The sequence below is a fragment of the Solanum pennellii genome, chromosome 1, assembly GCF_001406875.1.
Source record: "Solanum pennellii chromosome 1, SPENNV200".
Classification (NCBI taxonomy): Eukaryota; Viridiplantae; Streptophyta; class Magnoliopsida; order Solanales; family Solanaceae; genus Solanum; species Solanum pennellii.
The window spans coordinates 105,145,679-105,160,186 of record NC_028637.1 but is presented as its reverse complement, the minus strand read 5'-3'; the positions used below and the strand labels follow the sequence as shown (position 1 = coordinate 105,160,186).

The window sequence follows — 14,508 nt, the reverse complement described above, 5'->3', positions numbered from 1 at the left end:
GGTGTTAGTAGTCTTTTAGGTTGTTTCTTTCTAGCTATCAACAGGTGGAAGAGTAGTACTTTCCTAGTAAAAGAAGTACCACAAATATAGAGTTCAGCTAACATTCTAGGGTGCAGAATTGAGAATTTCCTAACTACTTATCTAGGCATGCCACTGAGTAATAGTCATAGAGAGTTGGAAATTTGGGAAGGGATTGTGGAAAAACATAGAGGAAACTAGACAATTAGAAAGCTCAGAATATATATCTTCGTGGTGGCCTGGCAGGATTACTATCAAATTGGTCCTGGATTCTTTACCAACTTATGTAATGTCTGTGTTTCCCATTCCTTCTAGGGTGGAAGAAAGACTAGATAAATTGGAAGATAATACCATCATTTATATGGTGGTTAATTTGGAAAAAGACACAATAGACATTTTGGGATATTACCAATCCTGTTCAGACAGTCAAAGACAACTGTTTCAATACATTATACTTTTGGTGTAAAGAAGGTGTAGTAGTAGATGAACGACGAGTAGATTTTATAGGTACTTTTGTGAGTATTTAGCTTTTCCTTCTTCCGTTTTTACTCTTCCTTGTTTAATTTTTGGGCACATCTTTTGAAGGTTGCTAGCATAGCCTTAATGCTGAGGAATACAATATTGCCTTTATCAACAACAAAAAACAGTACATCTGCAATGACATATATAACATACCGCATCACGCAAGTGAGAGGTTATTGTCGGCAAATAGTTGATAAGTTCACCATCCAGAGCACCTGCCATCTCCCCCAGAGCAATGAACCCACTGGCACGTTCTGCAGGTATTTTGAGGACATGAAGTATATGATTCATGCATATCTGTAGAAGTAAAATCAACAAACTTGAGGTTACAGTAGTCAGCATTGAAGATGAAAACCTCATTCATCTTGAATTTCCAGTTAGTAAAAGCAGATTAAATCACTAAAATGAAGTTGAAAGTCACAAACCGTTAAATAGTTAGTCACAAATCGATCACGCAGGAAATGGGCAATTCGAGGAAGTAATGAAGTTATGCTGAGGCGAACTAGGCGATCTCGGTGCTCCAGGTATCTTAGAACAATTTCAGCAACCTCCCTGTATCTTGACATCATGAACTCCCCTGTGTTCCTACACATTTTGATGATTAATTAGCTCTTATCATATACAAGCAGAGATAATAGTGGGTCCAATTCCCATGGCATGTGATGTGAGCATATTACATTATTCTTTATGAAGGAGACAAAGAAAAAACACATAAACGTGCGAAACTAACGTAGTCATGGAACATTTAGCTTAACTACATACATGGCAATATAGCAAAGAGAAACTGTCCTCCAATAGCTAGCAGAGGTACCTCGATCACCACCTCTTCATGCAGCTATCCATCACTATGAACCTTCCCTTCACCCCACTAGCACCTCAGAACAGGCAAACTGCTCTGTCACAAACTAACAACTACCCTAGAATCTTTTTGACTTGGAAAGTTTTACCTCTTCCCAAAAGTATTTTCAAAACATTGTGTGGTTGGTTATGCATTGGAATGATTTTTTGTTAGTTTATAAAGATGAGTTTTCAAGTTTGAAATCAGTGAATGTTTTTTCCAACTCATTGAACTCCAACTTTTTGCAAGTGAGATATACGTCCAAATACAACTTCAACTTCAAAGACTATTCTTAAAGTTCCAATCAAATGTATATACAATCGCCTACTCAACCACTCAGTACCTACATCTGATATCTCATGCTAACTACTGTACCCAAGATCTTGCAAGATTAAGAGTAACACTAGCTAAGAAGTAACACAAACTCTAAAGAGAAAAGACACTCCCGTTACTTTGAAGTTCTATATTCTTTAAACTTATTCCTTCTTTTTATTTCTGATAAGTAGAATTTTGGAACTAGTCATGGTGGACAAGTTTACGGCCTTTCATAGTACTGAAAGGAAGAACACTAACTCGCGCCTGTTCTGAAGGGCATTATACCCACGGCCCACCATACTGAAATTGCTAGAAGTATGAATAGTATTTGCAACAAAGTAACAAGACAATATCTTTAAAAACTTGACCACATAATCCAAGCTCAATAGAGGATGCTGTCAATATACACCATCGACTAGTGAAAACTGATAAAAGAGATACCAGTGAATGCAAAAAGAAATATCTTCTACAAATGACTGAAACCCCCAGGTAGCCCCACAGATATAATCAAACTATAGATCACGAATGCATTCTAGATTCAATTGCTAATAAGAACAAGTAGGTAGTAGACACCTTTTGGTACATGGTTTGTATCTGGGAATTCTTTCCCTCATTATAGGTGGTAGACATTTTCACCCGAAACACACATGTAATGTCATCAGCCCTAAGGTACTTAAGTCCTCACGATATAACCAGAGATTTTAAGCTAGCATTCACCCATAGATTTGGTCTAAATTTGGAAAAATTACCTTCAAAAAAAATTTGAAGTTCTGTGTTTAGGGACTTCCATTTACAGAACTAAAATTATTTTCAAGCAAAATGCATGTCCAAAAATCACAACTTCAAAATCTCTAGCCAAAACAGGAGATAGTATCCAGTTTCTCAGACATTCAGCAGATCACAGCAATTTAACACAGCAAAAGAGACTGTGAAATACTTTCCTACAATGAAATAAATAATGTAATGCAATTTTATAGCAAACCTTAGCAACTCCCCGACTGCGAGAAGAGATCCATGTATACTATGAACAGGCGCATTTCTCCCCAATCCATCTTGGGTAGCCTCAAACATTCGATAATACCTGTTGGAACCGATTTAAGAGTAGATGCCTTGGATCAAGATATTTGTGACTGATACATTCTTTTAGAAGGGAGGAGAGAGAAGTAGGCATATACCACTGAACACGCCATCGTGTCTCACGCTTTTCAATAACACGAAGGCAGGCACGCAATGCCTCAACAGCCTTCTCCCGGACAGCCAATGTTGGATCCCTCAAAGCAACCCAAATAGCATCCACAAACTCCGGCACGTGAACATTGAAGACGGTTGAAGCATTTTCTGCCATTTCCTAAATTTTAAAGATAAGAGATTGAAACGGGGACAGCATCAACAAGTACATAGCTCATATATGGAATTGGGAATTCAATATACTATGTAGTGGATGATAAGGAGGGAGAACTGAGAATTGTTGTGGTTGTGGGGTGGGGGGGTGGGGGGGAATCAGTTAGGCTGAAATATAGATTTGCTATTAGGGAAACATGAAAATCTAAAATCTAAATCATGTGAATGACACATGCTTGACATAGTTGGTTCATATTTTTAATAAATTAACTTACCTACCAACAAATAAAGATAGAATTTGGGGAGGCCTGGACTATTAAGAAACTCCAAACTACCGATTAGACACTTGAGAATTAATGGGTGGTCTGCTGTTTCTATTTAACAGTTGGATATGATTGAATTATGTAGAAATAATGACTTCTTCAGTAACTATATTACTAGACAGATTAAAAATCTCTGAAGTAGCAGGAAAATATATTTTTTTTTAAAAATTGAAAGTAGCAGCAAAATATTTGGCTAGAAATACATTCAGTTATTCATTAGAACAGAATTTCATTTAAATAACCTACTCTTCAGCAAAGTACATATATATTTGAGTATTGACATCATTACCTTCCCAATTGATCAACATTATTTGTCTATTGTTTACTAATTTGGATGCTACAATATGTGTTAGAAAAAAAAACACTAGTTAACCTTTAGGATAAAATTCTAATAATTTTGAGAAATTCTAGCTGTCAAGTCTTATAGCATCTATGATTTAAATCAAAGTTTTCTCATCATGTAAGGATGAAAGAAATAAAACCTAGCTTTAAAGTTTCCTCTTATACAACAAATCATGAAGAAACATGTTAATTATACCTTCAATATTAAGACAGCAGCAAAGCGACGATACTCAATTCTTTCACCACGGAGCCATTCTAGTGCAACTTTTACCTGAAAATATGACAGAATTGAGATCCTGATGTCAGACAATCAAGTCTCTGAAGTATCACAATGTTACACACCTGACGTTCCACTTCATCTGCAGTCATTGCACCACCAGATCTAGCTAGGTGACCAAGAACTTTACTAGCAAGGACCAAGATTTCAGGATCACGCTTTGTTTCAAAAGCAACGCGCATGTAGTTGGAGAATTTTGCCACTTTTGATGCATTTTCGCTGATGGTGACATCTATTAGCTCGTCAATAGCCCTCAATGCTCCCAGGTTTTCAGAAACTTCATTACTATCAAGAGATGTGGTAACGCGTTCATATAGATGATCCATAAAACGAGCAAAAGCTTCTCCACTAAGATCACGAGCTTCTTCCTCTACAAGCCGCCTCAAAGTCAATGCAGCCCCATCCTACCAGAGAGAATAAAATGAGATTTCTGGCATGGTTAAAAAGCAACTCAAGTATTTAAAAGAGAACTTTAGAAGAGGGAACAGGGAAGAATGGAAGAAGCAAAGAGAGCGTCCAATAGCATTCAAACTCAAACAGCAAAAACAGCAACATTCACGCAAAAACAGCAACATTCACGCAAAAACAGAATGTTATATGATTAAGACAGAAACCCACGTCAAAAGGCTGCTCTGCAAACCCTTCAATAGAAAGAAAAACAAAAGAAACATAACAGGAAAAGTGGATGAAAACACACAAAAACAAAACTTGGTATTCACATGATTATTTAAACCAAAAAGTTCTCTAACATGATTGATATAAATTTAAATCCAGGACCTATCCATCTCTCTTGATTGATGGAGGGGAAAGTAAGTAAGCATAATTAACAAGAAGCATATAAGAGGAATCTTGTATACAGAACAGTGAAGTGTCACTTCTATGTCGTGTCATGATACCAAACTGGATTTTAAAAAAACATATATAAACACATAATAATAATAAAAGATGTGTTAGATAAAAATAGCCATCCTCTGATCCACCTCACTTTCCTTCTACGGCTGAAACAGAATTAAGACTTTAGGAGTATATATACTGGTCTTCTTCCACTCAATTCAATAAAAATAAATGTGCCCAAAAGTAAAGTGTATCGTTCTGCTTTCTTTCTATTTCAATCTCTTTTTTCTATGTACAATGTTTCAGATAACTGTATCCAAGACTTCCTATTAAATTTAGGAAGGAAAATTCAGGAAAAGAACTCAAGACGAATGCTTCCTTTTAAATTGGGGAAGGAAAATCAAGAAAAGAACTCTTTACCAAAAAAAATCAAGAAAAGAACCCAAAGATGAATGTTTCAGATAACTGTATCCAAGACTTCCTGTTAAATTGAGGAAAGAAAATCAAGAAAATAACTCTTTATCAAAAAAATCAAGAAAAGAACTCAAGATATACCAAAAACTAAAATCTCTGTCTTATGTACTTCTTTAATTTCCCTCAGTCCTAAGACAATATAAAACATGGCTCCACTTCCTCACCAATTCAACGAATGTAACAGCACAGCACCAAAGGAAAGAAAAGAACTCTTTATCCAAGACTTCTTGTTAAAATTGATAAAGGAAAAATCAAGAACAGAACTTTTTATCAAAAAAATCAAGAAATCAACTCAAGATGTACCAAGAACTAAAATCTTGAACAGTCCTCAATTCCTAAGACAATCAAAATCATGTCTTCTTCCACTCCCTCACCAATTCAACAAATGACTAAACAACAACATCAAGATTCCCTTTACTGTTCCAACTCCACAATTTTCAACAATACAAAATTGAACGAAAGAGAAGAAAAATCAAAGAACCTTAGGATTGCCTCTGGTACATAAGTCAGCAAGAACTCTATTAAGAGCATCGATATTTCCGGCACCGGTGGTTGCAACTGGATAACGGATCGCCTGAACGGTGGCAGCCATGTTTTTAACTCTCTACAACATACACGCAGAACAAAAACCTAACTCGATCAAAAGAACATATTTTTTTTGTGATTCACTATGTACAAGAGAAATTGTAGACACGCATTTGTATTTGTAATTGTAAATGAGAGAGAGACAGTGAGCTTCAGGAGAAAGTAGAAGCCCTCTTTAACGTTAAAAAGGAAAAAACCCTTTCGCCTATGCTTTGCCCACTGTGATTTTATTACAACTGGGTATTGGGCTTGTGGGAGCAACACTAATATACTCCTTTGTTTACTCTTTTTCTTGTTTTTTTTCAATCAATATATTTAATAATAATATCAATTTTCATAAAACGAAATTATTAAATAATTAAATGCAGAAAAAATATTAATTGAAATTTGTAAAAAATTTTCGAACATTATACATTATATATTTATTAATGATATTTTAATAGAAGACAAAAAATTTACATGAAAAAAATATATGTTAACACATTCATCACAAATCATGTGAGTGCAGTAAGTTTATCGTTTTCAATCAAAATATTTAATAATTATATCTATTTTCATAAAACGAAATTATTAAATAACTAAATGCAGAAAAAATATTAATTGAAATTTGTAATTTTTTTCGAACATTATACATTATATATTTATTAATGATATTTTAATAGAAGAAAAAAAATTTACATGAAAAAATATATGTTAACAGATTCATCACAAATCATGTGAGTGCAGTAAGTTTATCGTTTTCTATAATTACGGATATAAAAGATTCTCTTTATGGTAATAGTCACGTGAAAATGACGTTACTGATTAATGCGGATGAATAAATTTTGTCGGTGAGAATCACACGAGATAAAATTAACAGATACATGATAAAAAATAACGTGCTAATGTTGTGTCGTTTAGTAAGCTGCGATAATGTTAGATAAGTGGATAAAAATATTCGCACGAAAATGATCAATTGTCAGATACTTTATTATAAAACACATGAAAAATGAACGTATTGGTTAATGAAAATGAAAAAAAGTTAATCGGGGTATTCATACGAGAAAAATCATCCTAACAGCTAGGCAATTACGAATAATGTGATAGTGATGTATTGTTTAAATAACACGATATCACAAATCATGTGAGTGTCAGTCAGATTGTCGTTTTTTATAATTATGGGTATAAAAAAAGATTCTCTTTATGGTAAGTAGTTACGTGAAAATGACGTTACTGATTAATGCGGATGAATAAATTTTGTCAGTGAGAATCACATGAGATAAAATTGACAGATAAATGATAAAAAATAACGTGCTAATGTTGTGTCGTTTAGTAAGCTTAGATAATGTTAGATAAGTGGATAGAAAATATTCGCACGAAAATGATCAATTATCATATACTTTATTATAAGTCACATGAAAAATGAACGTATTGGTTAATGAAAATTAAAAAAAAAACTGGGGTATTACGAGAAAAATCATACTAACAGCTAGGCAATTACGAATAATGTGATAGTGATTTATTGTTTAAATAACACGATATCACAAATCATGTGAGTGTCAGTCAGTATGTCATTTTTTATAATTATGGGTATAAAAAAGATTCTCTTTATGGTTAGTAGTTACGTGAAAATGACGGTACTGATTAATGCGGATGAATAAATTTTGTCATGGAGAATCACACGAGACAAAATTGACAGATACATGATAAAAAATAACGTGTTGTTGTATCATTTAGTAAGCTGAGGCAATGTTAGATAAGTGGATTATAAATATTCGCACGAAAATGATCAATTGGCAGATACTTTATTATAAGTCATATGGAAAATGAACGTATTGGTTAATGAAAATGAAAAAAAAATTGAGTATTAACACGAGAAAAATCATACTAATAGCTAGGCAATTACGAATAACGTGATAGTGATGTATCGTTTAAATAACACGATATCACAAATCATGTGAGTGTCAGTCAGATTGTCGTTTTTTATAATTAGGGGTATAAAAAAAATTCTCTCTATGGTAAGTAGTTACGTGAAAATGACGTTACTGATTAATGCGGATGAATAAATTTTGTCAGTGAGAATCCCACGAGATAAAATTAACAGATACATGATAAAAAATAACGTGCTAGTGTTGTGTCATTTAGTAAGCTGCGATGATGTTAGATAAGTTGATAGAAAATATTTGCACAAAAATGATCAATTGCTAGATACTTTATTATAAGTCACATGGAAAATGAACGTATTGGTTGATAAAAAAAATAATCGGGGTATCCACACGAGAAAAATCATACTAACAGCTAGGTAATTACGAATAACGTGATAGTGATGTATCGTTTAAATAACACGATATAACAAATTATGTGAGTGTCAGTCAGTTTGTCATTTTTTATAATTATGGGTATAAAAAAAGATTCCCTTTATGGTAAGTAGTTACGTGAAAACATCGATACTGATTAATGCGGATGAACAAATTTTGTCAAGGAGAATCATACGAGATAAAATTGACAGATACATGATAAAAAATAACGTGCTAATGTTGTATCATTTAGTAAGCTGAGGCAATGTTAGATAAGTGGATAGAAAATAGTCGCACGAAAATGATCAATTGCTAGATACTTTATTATAAGTCACATGGAAAATGAACGTATTGGTTAATGAAAATGAAAAAAAATAATCGAGATATTAACACGAGAAAAATCATACTAACAACTAGGCAATTACGAATAACATGATAGTGATGTATCGTTAAATAACACAATATCCCAAATCATGTGAGTTTCAGTAAGTTTGTCTTTTTTATAATTACGGGTATAAAAAAGATTCTCTTTATGGTAAGTAGTTATGTGAAAATGACGGTACTGATTAATGAGGATGAATAAATTTTGTCAGGGAGAATCACACGAGATAAAATTGACAGATACATGATAAAAAATAACGTGCTAATGATGTGTCGTTTAGTAAGCTGAGATAATGTTAGATAAGTGGATAGAAAATATTTGCACGAATGATCAATTGCCAGATACTTTATTATAAGTCACATGAAAAATAAACGTATTGGTTGATGAAAATGAAAAAAATTTAATCGGGGTATTCACACGAGATCATACTAACAGCTAGGCAGTTACGAATAACGTTATAGTGATGTATCGTTTAAATAACATGATATCACAAATCATGTGAGCGTCAGTCAGTTTGTCAATTTATTTTTTTTTATAATTATGGGTATAAAAAAGATTCTCTTTATGGTAAGTAGTTACGTGAAAATGACAGTACTGATTAATGCGGATGGATAAATTTGGTCAGTTAGAATCACACGAGATAAAATTGACAGTTACATGATAAAAAATAACGTGCTGATGTTGTGTCGTTTAGTAAGCTGATGTATTGTTAAATAAGTGGAAAGAAAATATTCGCACGAAAAGGATCAATTGTCAGATACACTTTTTTACAAGTCACATGGAAATGAATGTGTTGGTTAATAAAAATGAAAAAAGAATTATCGGGATATTCACATGAGAAAAATCATACTAATAGCTAAGCAATTACGAATAACGTAATAGTGATGTATTGTTTAAACAAGTGGATAATATTTGACAAGTGCAAAAAGAGTACATGTTCACACGAAAAAAATCAATCGTGACACAATCTATCATAAGTCACGTGAAAATGATTGTATTAATTAATTAGATCGGGTTATATTTTATTGGGGAAAAATATTCACACAAGAAGGATTTGTCGCCATATAATTTATCACGAAACATGTGATAACGAATGTGTTGTTTGATATTTCAGGTGTAAAAAAACACAAAAAATATATATCGATGAATAAGCTATTATGAGTCACGCGATAATGAATATGTATTGTTAATTAAATGTGAGGTGATATTTGATACATCCTTCGTTCACTTTTTTTTTCCACTTATTCCTAAAACAGTTTTTTTAAATCACTTTTGACATATCAAGAAAAGACAAATAAAACTTCACATTTTACCATCAACTTAAATACTTATTTTCTAAATCATTTTTCAAAATATCATTTAATCGAGAATAATTTGGTAAAGTACCTAGAATAATAATTATTTTTTTAATGAATATATCAAGTCAAATTGTAACAAATAAAAATGTATATAGTGAATAAATGCGAGAAAAATACTACTAAAAAAAAGGTCACCTAGTAAGTTATTATTAGTCAAGTAATGATAAATGTGTCATTTAATGAGGGAGGGTTGAGTTAATTAGAATATGTGTAAATTAATTTGATTAAAATGGCTAAATAGAGTTTAATTATTCTAAAATTTAATTTATATGTGATATTTTAAAATTCAATTTCATCATATGAAAAGTCATGTCTTTTTTTAAAAACGCAAAAATAAATTTCAATCTTTATTTACACTATTATAAATTCAATCCTATGCATAATCTATGTTTTTATTTTAGTTGTTTTCATTTCACTAAATAAATATTATTGTTATTACTATTGGTGCATGCTTTTAAATTTTATGATGTTAATTTAAATATATTCATAATATAATAAAATATCCTTTAAACTATAATTAAGTAAACTCAACTATTATTAAATAGAAGAAAAAATTATTTTATTTTACATAATTCAATAGAAAATGGTCACCTAATAAGTTATTATTAGTCAAGTAATAATAAATATGTCATAACGAGGATAGGATTGAATTAAATAGAATATGTGTCATTTAGTTCGATTAAAATGCCTAATTTAAAACTTGATCATCATAAAATTTAATTTGTATGTCATATTTTAATTCATTTTTATCATATGAAAAGTCACTTTGTTCAAGAGTAAAAAATAAAAAAATCTTGTTCACACTACTATAAATCCATCCGTGTACATGACTTGTGTTCTTTTCTTTTATTTTAGTTGTCTTTTATTTCATGAGTCAAATTATAAAAATTTTGATTAATATTTTATGATATATTTTTTTCATCATATTAATATGCAAAAAATTGCAACTTATAGTACTTTTCATATAGTTTTAAAATATTTAATTTTTTTGTTTAAAATATCGAATTAATGTGATCTAATTTAACTATAAAAATTAGTCAAATTGATTTTCGAAAAACGTAACACGACAAACAATTCCAAACGGAGGGAGTAATAAAATGTCTTGTAAATCTATAAATAAACCCAAATATTAATTGAAGATTAAAAAAAAGTTATTTTACATAATTCCTAAGAAAAATTAATCTTTAAAATGAAAGTGAAAGAACTATTTTAATAACCTGATTTTGATTATAATTTAAAATTGAAACTTCTTACGCCACATTAGAAAATTTAACAATAGATTTTTTTTCTATAAAAATCGAAAGAACTATAACCAAGATATTAAATTGTTTGTTATTTAAAATATGTCGTTCGATATGCAGGTGGAAAAAAGAAAAACACAAAAAAAAAAATCAATGGATAAGTAATTATTAGTCACGCGATAATGAATATGTATAGTTAATTTAGTGTGCGGTGATATTTGATCCTCACTCCGTTCACTTTCACTTATTTCTAAAACAAATTTTATAGTAGAAAAGAAAATATTTACATAAAAAGAAAATATATAGTAACAGATAGATATCACAAATCATGTGAGCGTCAATTTGTCGCTTTTTATAATATAGATATTTTACGAATATAAAAAAAGATTCTCTATATGGTAAGTTGTTGCGTGGAAATTAATTGTACTGATTAATGCAGATGAATAAATCTGATCAAGGAGAATCACACGAGATAAGATTGAAAGTTACATGATAAAAAATGACGTGCTGATATTGTGTCGTTTAGTAAGGTGAGGAAATATGGATAAGTGGATAGAAAATATTCGCACGAAAATGATAATTGCCAGATAATTTATTATAAGTCACGTGAAAATGAACGTATTTGTTAATGAAAATGAAAAAAAAATTAATCAGGATATTCACACGAGAAAAATCATATTAGCAGCTAGGCAATTTCGTATAACGTGATAGTGATGTGTCTTTAAATAGGTGGATAATATTTCAAGTGCAACAAAAATATGTGCTCACACGAAAAAGATCAGTCGTTGCACAGTCTATCACATGTCACGTAAAAATGAATGTCTTGTTTAATAAGATATGGTTATATATCATTGGAGAAAAATATCCACAAGAGAAATATTTGTCGTCATATAATGCATCACGAAACATGTGATAATAAAAGTGTTGTTCGATGTGTCAGGTGGAAAAAAAAGAAAAACACACAAAAAATATATATCGATGGATAAGCTATTATTAGTCGCGCGATAATAAATATGTGTCGTTAATTAAGTGTGGGGTGACATTTGATCCTCCCTTTGTTCATTTTTACTTATCACTTATTCCTAAAACAAATTTCATAGAAGAAAAGAAAATATTTATCTGAAAAAACATATATAGTAACAGACATATATCATAAATTATGTGAGCGTCAATTTGTCATTTTTATAATATTAATATTTTACGGGTATAAAATAGGTTCTCTATATGGTAAGTTGTTACATGGAAATGATTGTACTGATTAATGCAAATAAATAAATTTTGTCAGAAAAATCACACGAGATAAAATTGACAGTTACATGAACAAAAATAACGTGCTGATATTGTGTCGTTTAGTAAGGTGAGGTAATTTTAGATAAGTGGATAGAAAATATTCGCACGAAAATGATCAATTGCCAGATAATTTTTTATAAGTCACGTGGAAATGAATGTATTGGTTGATGCAAATGAAAAAAAAATTAATCAAGATATTCACACGAGAAAAATCATATTGACAGCTAGGCAATTACGAATAACGTGATAGTGATGTGTCGTTTAAATAGATGAATAATATTTGACGAGTGCAAAAAATACGTACTCGCACGAAAAAGATCAATCGTCACATAGCTTATCATAAGTCACGTGAAAATGAATGTATTGTTTAATAAGATATGATTATATTTCATTGGAGAAAAATATCCACAAGAGAGAGGAAAAATACTCACACAAAAAATTAATGAGGTAGGGTTATATTTTTGTGGAAAAATATTTACACGATAAATATTTATCGCCAGATAATCTACCATAAATTTTGTGATAATGAGTGTGTCATTAATTGAGATTAGGGTGACAATATTTATGAGGTGGTAAAAAAATCTTCGTAGAAATAAGTTATTTCAAGTCACACGATAAAGAATATATGTTGTTATTGAGTGTGAGGTGATGATAAATTAGAGAAAAATATTCACGTAAAAAATCGTCACCAGATAAGTTAGCATTAATCCAGTAATAATAAATGTATCTTTTAACATGGGTTAATTAGAATATGTGTCATTTAATTAGATTAAATCCTCAAATTTAATTCGTATATGATATTTTTGAACCTACTTTATCATTGAAAAGTCATCTCTTTTCTTTTTCGAATTTAGATGTCTTTCATTCCGCTGGATACATGTTTTTATTTTAAAAAATACTTTTAAATCCTATGATGTTAATCTAAATATGCTTATGATATTATAAAATGTCTTTTAAATCTAGAAGGCAAATATGATAAAATTATTTGATTTTTCATAATTCGTGAAAGATATTGACATTTATAAATGAAAGTGAAAGAGCTAGATTGATATGTTGATTTTGAATTTTTATTAGAAGTTAGGTTAAAATATATTACGTGACATTAAAATTCTTAACAATTTTATCGTTCACGATTAATTTTTGTAAGAGCTAAAATCACATAAAAAGATTCATCACTAAATAAATGATTATTAATTAGATAAGTTATTTGTAACGACCTGTTTAGTCGTTTTGAGCAGTAGAGTTTATTTCTGGTAATAGCTATCTGAGTCGACGGATCCCACGACGGACCGTCATGAGCACGACGGACCGTCGAGGGTGTCTCGTTCCAAAACACTTAGACTTNACGACCTGTTTAGTCGTTTTGAGCAGTAGAGGTTATTCTGGTAATAACTGTCAGGGTCGACGGAGTCCACGACGGACCGTCGAGGGGGTCTCGTTCCAATTCACTTAGATTCTGAAAATTTGGGTACTGAGATCGACTCTCTGAACTTCGCGACGGAATGGCAGGACGGACCGTTGAGGGCACGACAGGCCATCACAATTCTTTCNGACGGACCGTCGTAGGCACGACGGACCGTCGCTGACTCTTTAATGAATTTGAGTCTCTGAACCCTGTGACGACTCTGCAGGACGGACCGTCGTAGGCACGACGGACCGTCACAGGCTGCGTAACCCTGACTGGGTCGGATTTCTGGTAAAGTTTTTAAGGGGCGTTTTGGACTATTCCTGCTTAGNAACTCTCTGAACTTTGTGACGGACCTGCAGGACGGACCGTCACAGCCATGACGGACCGTCACAGCCATGACGGACCGTCACAGGGTGCGTAACCCTGACTGGGTTGGAATTCTGCTAAAGTTTTAAAGGGGCGTTTTGGACTATTCATTCTTATAATTATAAAGTTAGTGGGTTAAGGTTAATAATTCAATTACTTGAGGGTTAAAGGAGATAACCTTGAAATAAATAGTGGGTTATTTTTATCATCTCTTATACTTAATTATATGACAATTAAGGTAAAAGAAAAAGGGTTTGAATAAGAAAAAGAGAAAGAACAGAGAGAAAGAGGGACGAACGAGCGAGAGAAAGAGAAGAA

At 31.6% G+C, this 14,508-nt stretch overlaps 1 protein-coding gene across 2 annotated transcripts in view; it reads right to left on the bottom strand.

Moving 5' to 3' along the window:
* Nucleotides 1-6,101, bottom strand: part of LOC107002769 (serine/threonine-protein kinase TOR) — a 35,516-nt gene extending 29,415 nt beyond the window's left edge. For both annotated transcript variants that reach the window (XM_015200937.2, XM_015200945.2), the window contains exons 1-7: nucleotides 5,766-6,101; nucleotides 4,042-4,380; nucleotides 3,896-3,970; nucleotides 2,869-3,041; nucleotides 2,676-2,774; nucleotides 966-1,125; nucleotides 694-837 (exon numbers count right to left, since the gene is read on the bottom strand). In XM_015200937.2, coding sequence (XP_015056423.1) covers nucleotides 694-837; nucleotides 966-1,125; nucleotides 2,676-2,774; nucleotides 2,869-3,041; nucleotides 3,896-3,970; nucleotides 4,042-4,380; nucleotides 5,766-5,876 — 1,101 coding nt within the window. In that variant the 5' untranslated portion in view covers nucleotides 5,877-6,101. The remainder of the gene's footprint in view (nucleotides 1-693; nucleotides 838-965; nucleotides 1,126-2,675; nucleotides 2,775-2,868; nucleotides 3,042-3,895; nucleotides 3,971-4,041; nucleotides 4,381-5,765) is intronic.
* Nucleotides 6,102-14,508: the final 8,407 nt, after the last annotated feature.